This window comes from Drosophila nasuta, chromosome 3 (genome assembly GCF_023558535.2).
Source record: "Drosophila nasuta strain 15112-1781.00 chromosome 3, ASM2355853v1, whole genome shotgun sequence".
Classification (NCBI taxonomy): Eukaryota; Metazoa; Arthropoda; class Insecta; order Diptera; family Drosophilidae; genus Drosophila; species Drosophila nasuta.
The window spans coordinates 12,230,640-12,241,486 of record NC_083457.1 but is presented as its reverse complement, the minus strand read 5'-3'; the positions used below and the strand labels follow the sequence as shown (position 1 = coordinate 12,241,486).

At 36.9% G+C, this 10,847-nt stretch overlaps 6 protein-coding genes across 6 annotated transcripts; 3 read left to right on the top strand and 3 right to left on the bottom strand.

Annotated features, from left to right (window-relative positions):
* Position 1: 1 nt before the first annotated feature.
* Positions 2-1,614, bottom strand: LOC132788881 (uncharacterized). The gene is made up of 3 exons (XM_060796540.1): positions 759-1,614; positions 344-477; positions 2-287 (listed from the first exon to the last, which is right to left on the bottom strand). Exons 1-3 carry the CDS (start codon positions 1,495-1,497, stop codon positions 57-59), a joined length of 1,104 nt encoding a protein of 367 aa, XP_060652523.1. The 5' UTR covers positions 1,498-1,614; the 3' UTR covers positions 2-56.
* A 295-nt stretch (positions 1,615-1,909) lies between these two features.
* Positions 1,910-3,107, bottom strand: LOC132788885 (uncharacterized). Its single transcript, XM_060796545.1, has one exon. The coding sequence runs from the start codon at positions 2,958-2,960 to the stop codon at positions 2,208-2,210; it is 753 nt and encodes a 250-aa protein (XP_060652528.1). The 5' UTR covers positions 2,961-3,107; the 3' UTR covers positions 1,910-2,207.
* A 158-nt stretch (positions 3,108-3,265) lies between these two features.
* Positions 3,266-4,024, top strand: LOC132788887 (protein MIX23). The gene is made up of 4 exons (XM_060796546.1): positions 3,266-3,421; positions 3,489-3,635; positions 3,705-3,827; positions 3,887-4,024. Exons 1-4 carry the CDS (start codon positions 3,386-3,388, stop codon positions 3,986-3,988), a joined length of 408 nt encoding a protein of 135 aa, XP_060652529.1. The 5' UTR covers positions 3,266-3,385; the 3' UTR covers positions 3,989-4,024.
* A 179-nt stretch (positions 4,025-4,203) lies between these two features.
* On the bottom strand, positions 4,204-4,443 carry LOC132788888 (DNA repair protein SWI5 homolog). Its single transcript, XM_060796547.1, has one exon. The coding sequence runs from the start codon at positions 4,417-4,419 to the stop codon at positions 4,204-4,206; it is 216 nt and encodes a 71-aa protein (XP_060652530.1). The 5' UTR covers positions 4,420-4,443.
* Positions 4,444-4,512: 69 nt separating this feature from the next.
* Positions 4,513-8,280, top strand: LOC132788875 (importin subunit alpha-7). Its single transcript, XM_060796532.1, has 5 exons — positions 4,513-4,619; positions 5,514-6,241; positions 6,306-6,569; positions 6,627-7,126; positions 7,195-8,280. Exons 2-5 carry the CDS (start codon positions 5,544-5,546, stop codon positions 7,374-7,376), a joined length of 1,644 nt encoding a protein of 547 aa, XP_060652515.1. The 5' UTR covers positions 4,513-4,619; positions 5,514-5,543; the 3' UTR covers positions 7,377-8,280.
* A 167-nt stretch (positions 8,281-8,447) lies between these two features.
* LOC132788876 (uncharacterized) lies at positions 8,448-10,846 on the top strand. Its single transcript, XM_060796534.1, has 4 exons — positions 8,448-8,847; positions 9,039-9,266; positions 9,330-10,015; positions 10,086-10,846. Exons 1-4 carry the CDS (start codon positions 8,526-8,528, stop codon positions 10,458-10,460), a joined length of 1,611 nt encoding a protein of 536 aa, XP_060652517.1. The 5' UTR covers positions 8,448-8,525; the 3' UTR covers positions 10,461-10,846.
* The last annotated feature ends 1 nt before the right edge of the window (position 10,847 follows it).

The window sequence follows — 10,847 nt, the reverse complement described above, 5'->3', positions numbered from 1 at the left end:
ATTAGCGTTATTTAAAAACATATTTAATGTATATTTAGTAATAATTAAAACGACATTTATCCCTGCAACAGCAAGACTTGATCGGTAACACGCGTTATTAAAGCGCCCAATTCATTGTCCGGTATCCTGTCCCACAGTTTGTTCAATGTTTTAACGGCCAAGTGCGATGGGACTCCGCCAGCGGTTGGCAGATCTGTGTGCAACGTCAAAAAGATAACCACATCAGGAGCTATGGGACTGTACGTATCACAAATGGTGTGCAGAGCACGGGCCGCATTCAATGGAATCTGTGAATGATTGGTATGAGTAAAGGAAGGTGACAGTTACATCTTGAGATACTTGCATCATTGAGATTAACGATGAGAAAGACGTTGCCCTCCTGCAGTTTGTTTTTGTATTGTTCAATGGGATAACCGTAGTCATCATCATCCTGTGTCTCAAAGTCCTGCAGGTCCATTTCGATGGGTTGCTGGCCATCTAAAAAGTTAATAGGAAGCAATAAACCAAGACCAAAGAAGCCAAAACACTTGCTAGTGATGCGATTTTCAAACTGATAGTTGTTTTATAACAAACTTCTAAAGAAACAGACAAACTTGAATTTAGTACTGCAATATTATTTCATGGATAACTTTCAAGATTAATACCCTGCCATTATTTTATTGAATTTAGTTTCAATTTAATAGATAAATTTCAAGCTTAATACTCAATCGTACCCAGACATTTATTTAAAATGTGCAATAAAGAAACCCCCTTCTTACCAAAACATTTTGATGTCTCGAGAGCAATGTCGCCAATAAGCTTTTGCAGCTTTTCGCCTCTGTCCTCATCCGAGTGCAATAATAAAAAGACATTTGGCGACTCGGCCAGTTTGTTCAGCAGCAATTCATTGGTGGTCTTAAGTGCGCTCCACACTTCCGGTGATTGCAATGGCTGCTGTTTACGCAGTGCATCAAAATTGCAGCTTTTCCACACCGGCGCCGGAGGAGTCTCTTTTAAAAATATTTGCCAACAAGCAAACAGCGGCAATACGGAAATAATAGCATACAATACGTATTTCAGATTAACTCCATTGTCTTTGCCAACAGTGGTTGGTGGATGCTGAATTATTGTTTTTGAGGCTTCCACCTTCTGAGGGCGGTGCTTAACTCCATTATCTTTGCCAACAATGGTTGGTGGACTTTGAATTTTTTGTTTTGAGGCTTCCACCTTTTGAGGGCGATGCTTGGGAACAGCATTCGTAGCACACTCGTGCGTATAGAAAGGTTGGTTAACTTTTTTAGCTGATGACGTTGGACTTTTATGCTCGTCTTCGACTTCAACTTCAGATTCAGATTCATTTTCCTCACTACTTGCGCTTGCTTCGTGTGGTATTTTCGCACTTTGTGAACTTAAGTTAGCCCTTTGCGAGCTTACGTTGCCAGTTTGATTAAAACTTCTTGTAGGAGATTCGGAATTGTTTTCATCTTGACGCTCATGAATACCTCTCCTGGACGACATTATAATACGATTGATTGCTCAAATATTAGATTAACAACATTAAATCTGAACCGGCAAGAAATGTATTGTTCTCTTGGCACTGTAACTATGCTTCACATGTTGCTCTAAAAGTTCAAAAGAATAAAAATAAGACTCCCAAATGAACCAGAAGAACGATAATTCGTTCGTTCACTTTTCATTTACGGTGGAATTAGAAAATAATCGATGGCTGCTAAAGCAAATTGGTATATTTTGAGCTTAATTAGACCAATTCAATTTAGAAAGTAAGGATTTTTCTTTATTGCTATTAAGTAAAAATAGCCCTTTGTTTCTGTGATGTTATCTTTTATAAAAGCCGCAATAAATCAATTTCAATAAAAAATAAATAAATAATCGATTTTCTTGCAAGGCAAAATTCGATTCCAAATCGAATCATTGGCACCTTTATTTAGCTGGGATACAGTGGTTATTGGTAGAACAAGTTACTTACCCCATTATCGAAATGGGATTTTGTTTTACATGTTGATGTAGAGCGTAAACAATTGTACAAATGAATGCAAGAGTTTTTTCAGGTGGGAAGTAATTGTCTTTCCAAGACTACAATTCTATATTTATGCCTTGCTTAACAGCGACCAGAGAATTGATCAAATAAATATGTACATTATTTACATACGCGTATAATATATAATTATCCTATATAAGTATTAATATATTCATATGTATGGAGCTCATCATTCCGTTACCGACGGCACCGTATTCAGCGTTAAACGCCTTAAACGCCCCAGCACAAATATCTCATCAATAGCTCTTTTGGCATAAAATTTTTGATCTTCCGTCAGCTTGCGATATTCCAGTGACCATGTTTGTGCATATATTGCAGACTCCTCGGCCCCGCTTACATCGTGGGAAACAAAGACATCTGAGAGGCGAGAGCTAGAATTTGGAAAGCCAGTTGCACTCGCATTGAGTGAATCATCATTGCTTTTAGACTGTTGGGCATCATTAGCAGTTGACTCGGCTGCAGCTGCAGCACCTCGAAGTGCAATAAACGCAGCCACATCCGTCGGAGTGGGTTTCTTATCTATCTCCTCTGACATTGATTGGGCTTCCGAACTTTCTTCGTTATCCACTTTTAGTTCGGCCTCAGCCTCCAATAAAATGTCGCCAACTGTCATCTCACCATCAGCGTCCTTGAACCATTCCTTTGTATTATTGGCATCGGCATATCCATTGCAATACGCTTGTTTCTTAAGGTATTGCAAGTGGCATTTGTGGCGTCGCAAATTGGTTGTGGACTTGTGTGTGAAGGACATTATATTTTTGCAACCAATGCAAAACAGGACATGTTCCAATATACTGCCGTCGTCTTTTTCAATCTTGCGATACACGCGCCACACAGTACTGCGTGTGCTTTTATCGTTGGTTGCCAGTTTATAGATGCCATTCTCAATTTTATCCCGTATGTCTTCGTGTTTGGCTGCCATTTCTCATGGCCTTGTTCGCGTGTTTTGTTTGTTATTTTAATAAATTTTTGTTATTATTCCTTCCACCCACTATCAGCGTGACCGCAACCTAAGCTTTGAATTATACCGAAAACAATACAGCAATATGCCATATTTTTCGGTATCCTCTTACCAATCGATTAATAACGATTTCACTGATGCAGTAGTTGTAAAATATTATTTAAAAACTTTGATTTATGACAAAGAATAAAATCATTCCCAAAAAATTAAATTTCACTACTTTTTGCTCATTTCCGTTGCTTGTTCAAAAAAATAAGATCGATACTTTTGATGTTTTTTCTGAAAATATAATGTGGCAACGCTTTTAAGAGGCACATTGCGCCGGCAAAATATACATGTATATTTTTGTTTTTTATTAATTTAATTGAATATATTGCATTATTAAAATGGCTGTTTACTGCTTTGACTTTCTGGGCTTCCAGGTAAGGCAAAAGATACTAAAAATATTGCAAATTCTCCACCAATTAATCAAATGGCACCTGCAATTAGGAGACCCTCAAAAAGATGCGAGATGTAGATGATAAAATTATATACGCTCTCAATGCACTTCCAACGGAGTCGTTCAAGGGTCAAGTGAATAGTGAGAGTACGTGCCGGGATCTGTACGCCAAGCTGCAGCAATCCCATCTTTCTAGGGTAAAATTCAATATGAAATAGTCATTAAATTAAAGCAACTCTCAATAATGACATATTTAAAACCGGCAGCAAACAAACATACGCAATTGCATAACTTTGTCAGCGACAACGCTGAAGAATCTACGCGAACAACGGGAATCAAATCCCAATGATGTGGAGACTGATAGCAAATTTAAGGCTGAGCAACGAAAGGTAAAATTATTTTAAGTTGGATGGCTAGACAAACTAATAATATATTCGAATTTTGCTAGTTGAGAGTACTCCAAGCCGAGCTTAACGTCGAGGATATTATAAAGGAGCGAACATACAAGGCATTTAATGAGCGTTGCAGATCATATTTCCATGCTGAATAAAGAACTTGGGCTAGATGCAAGCACATAAACAACTAAGCGTTTCGATGCCGTAAATTGTTTAGTTTTAAGTGAAATTATTAGTTTTATACAGACACAGGTACTGCCAAGAAAATTGTTAATAACTAAATGCTGTTTATTAGCAATTGGTTACTTTATTTTTGAAAAGAAATTCAACAAAATATCGTATGTACATATGTTTATCTTGTTCTGGTTAATTACTCATGCTTTGGCAGATTATATATTTTGTACATTTCTTTTACTGGTAATCCTTTTGCTTGGGCCAAGGCTCCTAGCACGTTTTCGGTAGCGTCCTTAAGGTCGTTGTATTGATGTAAAAGCTGCATGTGCTTTTGTTTTTGTTTTTCCTCAATTACGGATAGATTTGTTAATTGCTCATTGGCATTTTGATGTTGATTCTCTGAATTGTTCATTGTTGGCGCTGAGTTTTAAGGAATTGTCTGTTGCTATCGATATCGGTATCGAAAGTAATCAAGTTGCACAATCAGCTGTGAGTTGTGAAATTAGTCTGGCAACATTATACGCCCAACTAAAAACGTGTGGCGTATCGTGACAAAAATTTGCATTTGTGTTTCGTACTATTTATAGACGCATCAAATTGGCAGATACACAGGTAAACTAATAACAAATTGTGCTAACACTAAGCATTCATGGTAAACGATACAAATTAAAGAAATAGTGAAATTATCAGCAAAAAAGTGAGAGCATGAAGCAATTGCTGACGCTGACCTAAGCCCATTGCACACACACACGCACACAAATGCGTATGTTTGTATATACATACATGCGAGTGTGTACATATGTATTTACAATTAGAATGTGAAAGTATTGTCGATGTGCAACTAAAATGAACTCGTAAATGTTCTTATAAAGTATTCAACTCATATACCATTGATAGCACATTACGCACAGATTAATATTACGTTAGCAGCTGCATGAGTTGACAACCCTAAGTGAATGTATCAAAAAGTGCATAGTAAAAGTGAAGTGCGAGGAGTGGTCGACTTTGCTATACTCTACACATCGAATGGTTTTAATAATAAAATCAGTCTAAACGTATCCGTCACAAATGATAATTCTCAAACTCGATAAGTTGTAAAAATAAATAAAGAAAGAAAAGTAAAGTCTTAATAACTATCATTATAAAACTAGCTTATTAAAGAAGATTTCTAATAATCAACCCTAGTTTGCCAAATTTTCAATTATGGGTATTGTACATTCGGGCGTGTAAACTGTCAAGTTAATGAATTACAACATGTAATAAGCAAATTGCATTTATATTTGTGATTCAGATTACTGACCAAATTGTATGATAGTGATCGTTGTATAATATCATGCATACTACATATGATTCAATAACTTTGCATTTTCCATTTCAATCTAAAATTAATCTTAGCAGAGTAGGCGTATATTAGTTAAGTAACTTTTTTTTTACTCTTTGTGATTATATTTAGTATCCTAAAAATTGTTATTATATTGATAAATTATTTTTCAATTTATTTTATAGCATTGCTGACATTGAAAATAAAGACAGACAATGTCATCCTCCACCACACACAAACAACGTTATAAAAATGCCGCTCTGGACTCGACAGAGATGCGGCGGCGTCGTGAAGAGGTCGGTATTCAGTTGCGTAAAACGAAGCGCGAGCAACAGCTGTCGAAGCGACGTAACGTTTTCCTGGATCCAACGCCGTCCGGTGTCGAGGGCGGCAGCAGCAACAGTGGTGATCTGCATACCAGTGATATGCATATGGCCGATAGCACAAGCCAGGGCGGCATGCCATCGCAGGCTGAGTTGGACATCGGCGGGATTGGCGGACAATCGATAATTAGCGCCGAAATGATTCAAATGTTGTATAGCGATAAGGAGAGCGATCAATTGGAGGCAACACAAACGTTTCGCAAGCTCTTATCCCGTGATCCCAATCCGCCCATCGAGGAGGTTATACAAAAGGATATTGTGCCGCAATTTGTGACATTTTTGCGCAACAACACAAATGCAACGCTTCAGTTTGAGGCCGCCTGGACGCTGACAAACATTGCATCGGGTACCTCGCAACAGACAAAGATTGTGATTGAGGCTGGTGCTGTGCCCATATTCATAGAATTGCTCTCAAGTCCTCATGACGATGTGCAGGAGCAAGCTGTCTGGGCATTGGGCAACATTGCCGGCGATTCTGCAACGTGTCGTGATCATCTGCTTAACTCAGGCATTTTAATGCCACTCTTGCAGTAAGTGTTTTCTCAGGAAATTATCCAGTATTTGTATAGCTAATGTCGAGCATTTCTTTCACAGTGTTTTAAGCCATTCGGAACGCATAACCATGATAAGAAATGCAGTTTGGACGCTCTCAAACTTGTGCCGTGGCAAGAATCCGCCAGCTGATTTCTCGAAAATCGTGCACGGTTTGCCAATATTGGCACGCCTACTCGACTACACCGATGTGGAGGTGCTGAGCGACACGTGTTGGGCCATCAGCTATCTGTCGGATGGACCCAATGATAAAATCCAGGCTGTCATTGATGCGGGCGTTTGTCGGCGTCTCGTCGAGCTACTATTGTGAGTTCTCTTTTAATATGGTGGAAAAGACCAAATAATAAATCATTATTATTATAGGCATCCACAACAGAACGTTAGCACGGCAGCTCTACGTGCTGTGGGCAACATTGTGACCGGCGATGATCAACAGACGCAAACTATATTGAGCCACAATGCCTTGCCGTGCATCAGTCATTTGCTGTACTCTCCGGTCGAAACGATTAAGAAGGAATCATGCTGGACCATATCGAATATTGCTGCCGGCAATCGAGAACAGATTCAGGCAATCATCAGTGCCAATATATTTCCGCAATTGATGAACATCATGCAAACGGCCGATTTTAAGACGCGCAAAGAGGCCGCATGGGCCATAACGAATGCCACAAGTAGTGGTACCTCGGAACAGATTCATTACTTGGTTAAGATCGGCTGTGTACCGCACATGTGCAATTTCCTCACTGTTGTCGATGCGGATATTGTTCAGGTGGCATTGAATGCACTCGAAAACATTCTGAAAGCTGGTGAAAAGTTTCAAGTACGACCAAATCCCTATGCCATCGCCATCGAGGAGTGCGGCGGTAAGTTGCAGGCTTTGTGATAAACAAGAAAAACTTGTTAAATTAACATCTAATTTTCTCAATTACAGGTCTGGATAAGATCGAGTATCTGCAGGCGCATGAGAATCGCGACATTTATCATAAATCATTCTACATTATTGAGCAGTACTTTGGCAACGAGGAGGAAGACACTCGAGTGGCGCCCGTTGCGGGCAGTCAACAGTACGAATTCAATCCGCACAACATACCCGATGCTGGCTTCAATTTCTAGCATGACAATGACAAAACACAACAGCAACAGATACATACAGACTATATAGACAAATGGGTAACTATTGTGCGCATTTCAGCAATCTGATTCTGAATGTGCGTGTGTATCACATCCTATGCACGGGTAGAGACGACAGGCACTGTGCAGTCATTAGCATTTTAAGTGTCACTTAGGCCCGACATTTGTTTCACGTTGTTCATTTGTTTGCCCCGCTTTTGTTACATACTCTTAACGATTATTTTTATAATTACGATTATTATTATTATTTGCGATATTGGAAAAGTCGATGTGAGGTCTAGGACCATCTTAATCTTGTATTTTAAACCCAAATAATTTTCACACCCAGCGTATGTATGTGAGTGTGTTTGTGTGCATATAGACCAAACAAACAAGATCGAGTTATATAGCTAGCTACATTTTCATATAGTATATCTAATGAATTCCTAATGGTTGTAAATATTTTCATGAGGCATGCATACGCACATCATATATATACATACATACATATAGAAATATATATTATTTGATTTGATTATGTACATAGTATGTTGTGTGCAGCAAAGTTAATTGCGTTAGAAGCCGGCTTTGGTGTTGTTATCTATACATATTACAATATGTATACTTTCATCTATATTTTGTTACAACAATTAACAATTCGTTTAAGCTTAAAACGTAAATTATTAGTTTTATTTGAATTTGGCACTCAATAAAGAGCAAGCATCCGACCTGAAATATTTTAAGAATATATTTGAGATTTGCACATTTGCACGCGTTATGTGTTGGACATTTTTTTAGATTTGATCTCAAAATTTCGTTATTTTTGATATCCCGTAATTATTATGCGAAAGGAAATGCCCAAAGACCTCAACAACAAAAAAAAAAAAAAGAGTTTCGAAAACAAAACAAACTGACTCACACACTAAACTACAAACATAGAAATCATTAAGCGAATATTTATTTATAAGAGTCGAATAAATCATTTACAGACACATTAAAATGCAATTTATTTCAATAATTCGATTACTGTGATCGATTGCAAAATAGATTAATCGAACTAGACTGATAGATTTTGCTACTTATTGGTATTTGCGAATTAAAAAGATAACAAGGTCACACTGTTAGTATTCAATTCGCTTACAAGTCGCGAGAATGTCGGTGCGCAGCAGCATGAATCAGGATTATACGATCATCAGCCGATGGATGCACAAAACTCTAGTCGAGTGGCAAAACGCTCTTAAGGATAACGGCTCCATCACCCAAATGTATGAAGAATACATTGATTTTACAAACAACGCAGATCATTTTAAAAAGTTTATAAATTTGCTGTGCGAATATTGTCCAAATTTGTCGCATGTTCGCCTGGTGTTTTCTGGCGAAATCAACGATGTTCCAGAAGATGGTCTCGTGGAAGCCGTTTTACGGTTACCAAATGTTCAGTGCCTAACCCTAATTGATGCTCCCTCAATAGCGTGTAAGTAGACCTTCATTTATAAAAAAAAATGCGTCACACTTTTTTTTATTGGTCGTGATGAAATAGGGATATATTTCCGTTATCAGCAGTGTGGCCAAATGTAAAGGAAAACCAATACATAACAAAAACGAAATTGGCTGCACTGATTGAGCTTAGAAACTACAAATTACAACTTTATAATTTTGTTTCAGTGTTTGAACTGCAAAATGATTCCAATCAATTGACAACATTGAATTTATGTGGCGTTGATAAGAAAATAAAGAGTTATACAAACTCTTTAGGTGGTATACTTGGATCTATGAAAAAGCTGCATAGTTTGGTTTATAGCTACAAAGACTACAACGATCAAATCGTTGAATCTTTGGCTCATTTACCAAATCTGAAAGCACTAACATTGCTATATTTGCCCCGGAGTGAATGTAAGTACTAGGAAATTAATATTACTAGAGAGCTTCTAAATTATGCTACCAATTGTTTTTTAGTTTTGCAATTGAAAAACTGCAAGCAACTGGAAGTATTGTACCTTTACAATACTTATGAGAAAGTCAGCACTAAAGACTTCTTGGATGTCTTCTCATCAATGAGAAATTTGCATACTTTATCAATAGTATTTTTGGAGGAGAATATGCATTTAACCAAGAAATTCTATAAATTGAGAGAGTTTTGCCCACAACTTACTTGCTTAACCCTGAATTGTTGTTTGGATTGTTTTGGAGACTTCGCAAAACTAAAATATCTGAAAATTGATGATGACTCGTCGGTTCAATTGGATAAATTATTGACAAATCTTCGCCCCATTTACGCTAATCGATTACAAATCTTGGACATAAGCGAAGCGCATGCAAATTCAACTAAAATTACAAAATTTAAAAACTTAAAAGGATTTCTATGTGGAAAATGTCCAAAAAGTTGTTATTCATATTTTTCTAAATTGTTAAATCTTCAATTCTTGTCTTTTGAAATATTTGAGGAAAACTTAAGCCAAATCACAAAAATAGTCAATTCATGCAGTCAACTGAGATATCTGCGCCTGCCTCTGAAAATTGAAGAGGTTGGCGAACTGGTTAAGGTTTTACCAGATATTCTATCTTGGCGTAGCAGTGAACCCGATGATCCATTCGTGCTATCTTTGGGTATTGGCTCTGTAGTTGGTGAAATAGAAGATAAGGTAATGGAATCTATTGTCAATTTATTCGTTATTATAATTCTAATCTTTTTTTCCAACTTATGTGTTTTAGCTAAAAATGCATCCACATGGGAACTTACTGCAGTTGGACTGGAATGGAATGGTGTTTACCTCTAAGCTGAAAGAGCTAATCGCTTCGTTGGGAAGAAATGTGAATAAAGAAACTGCAATGAAAACGAAAACTATATTTCAAAATCCTTGCAAAATGGCTGGTGATGGCTTAAGCTTAGGCGATCGTTGGATGTCGAATGCCAATTACAAACTTGCTCTTAAATCGTGTAGTAAGAAATTTAATCTAGAGTATGATGAGGAATTGATTAACAGATGCCGAAATAAGACTATTAACAATACTGATTATGAGCTATCGAACCAGATAGATGCCTTTAATTTTAAGTATGATGCTCTTGATGAACACAATGAGCTATAAGTAATGAACATTTGATTGGAAGTTTTGTAATATTAGTTTTTCTAAAACTACAGTGAAACTGTGGTTTATACTTTATTTTTTAAGTATGAGGCTCTTAATGAACATAATGAACTATAAAGAATGAGCATTTGATATGATTTGTAATATTAATTTTTCTGAAACTTCTCGTGAAACTTGTTTCAAAATTAAAAAATAGATTTTTTTTTTATATGATAAGTAATGAAACTAATAAGATCATTCAATGGAGTCCAATGTACTTAATAATGTTATATTAAAGTTTAAATTAAAAGAAGTTATTTTCAAACTCAAATAAACGCAAATAATTTCCGTTTTTATTTGAACTTCGATATGCAGATCATTCAAAGTAACAGTCAGTGGCGGATGGTC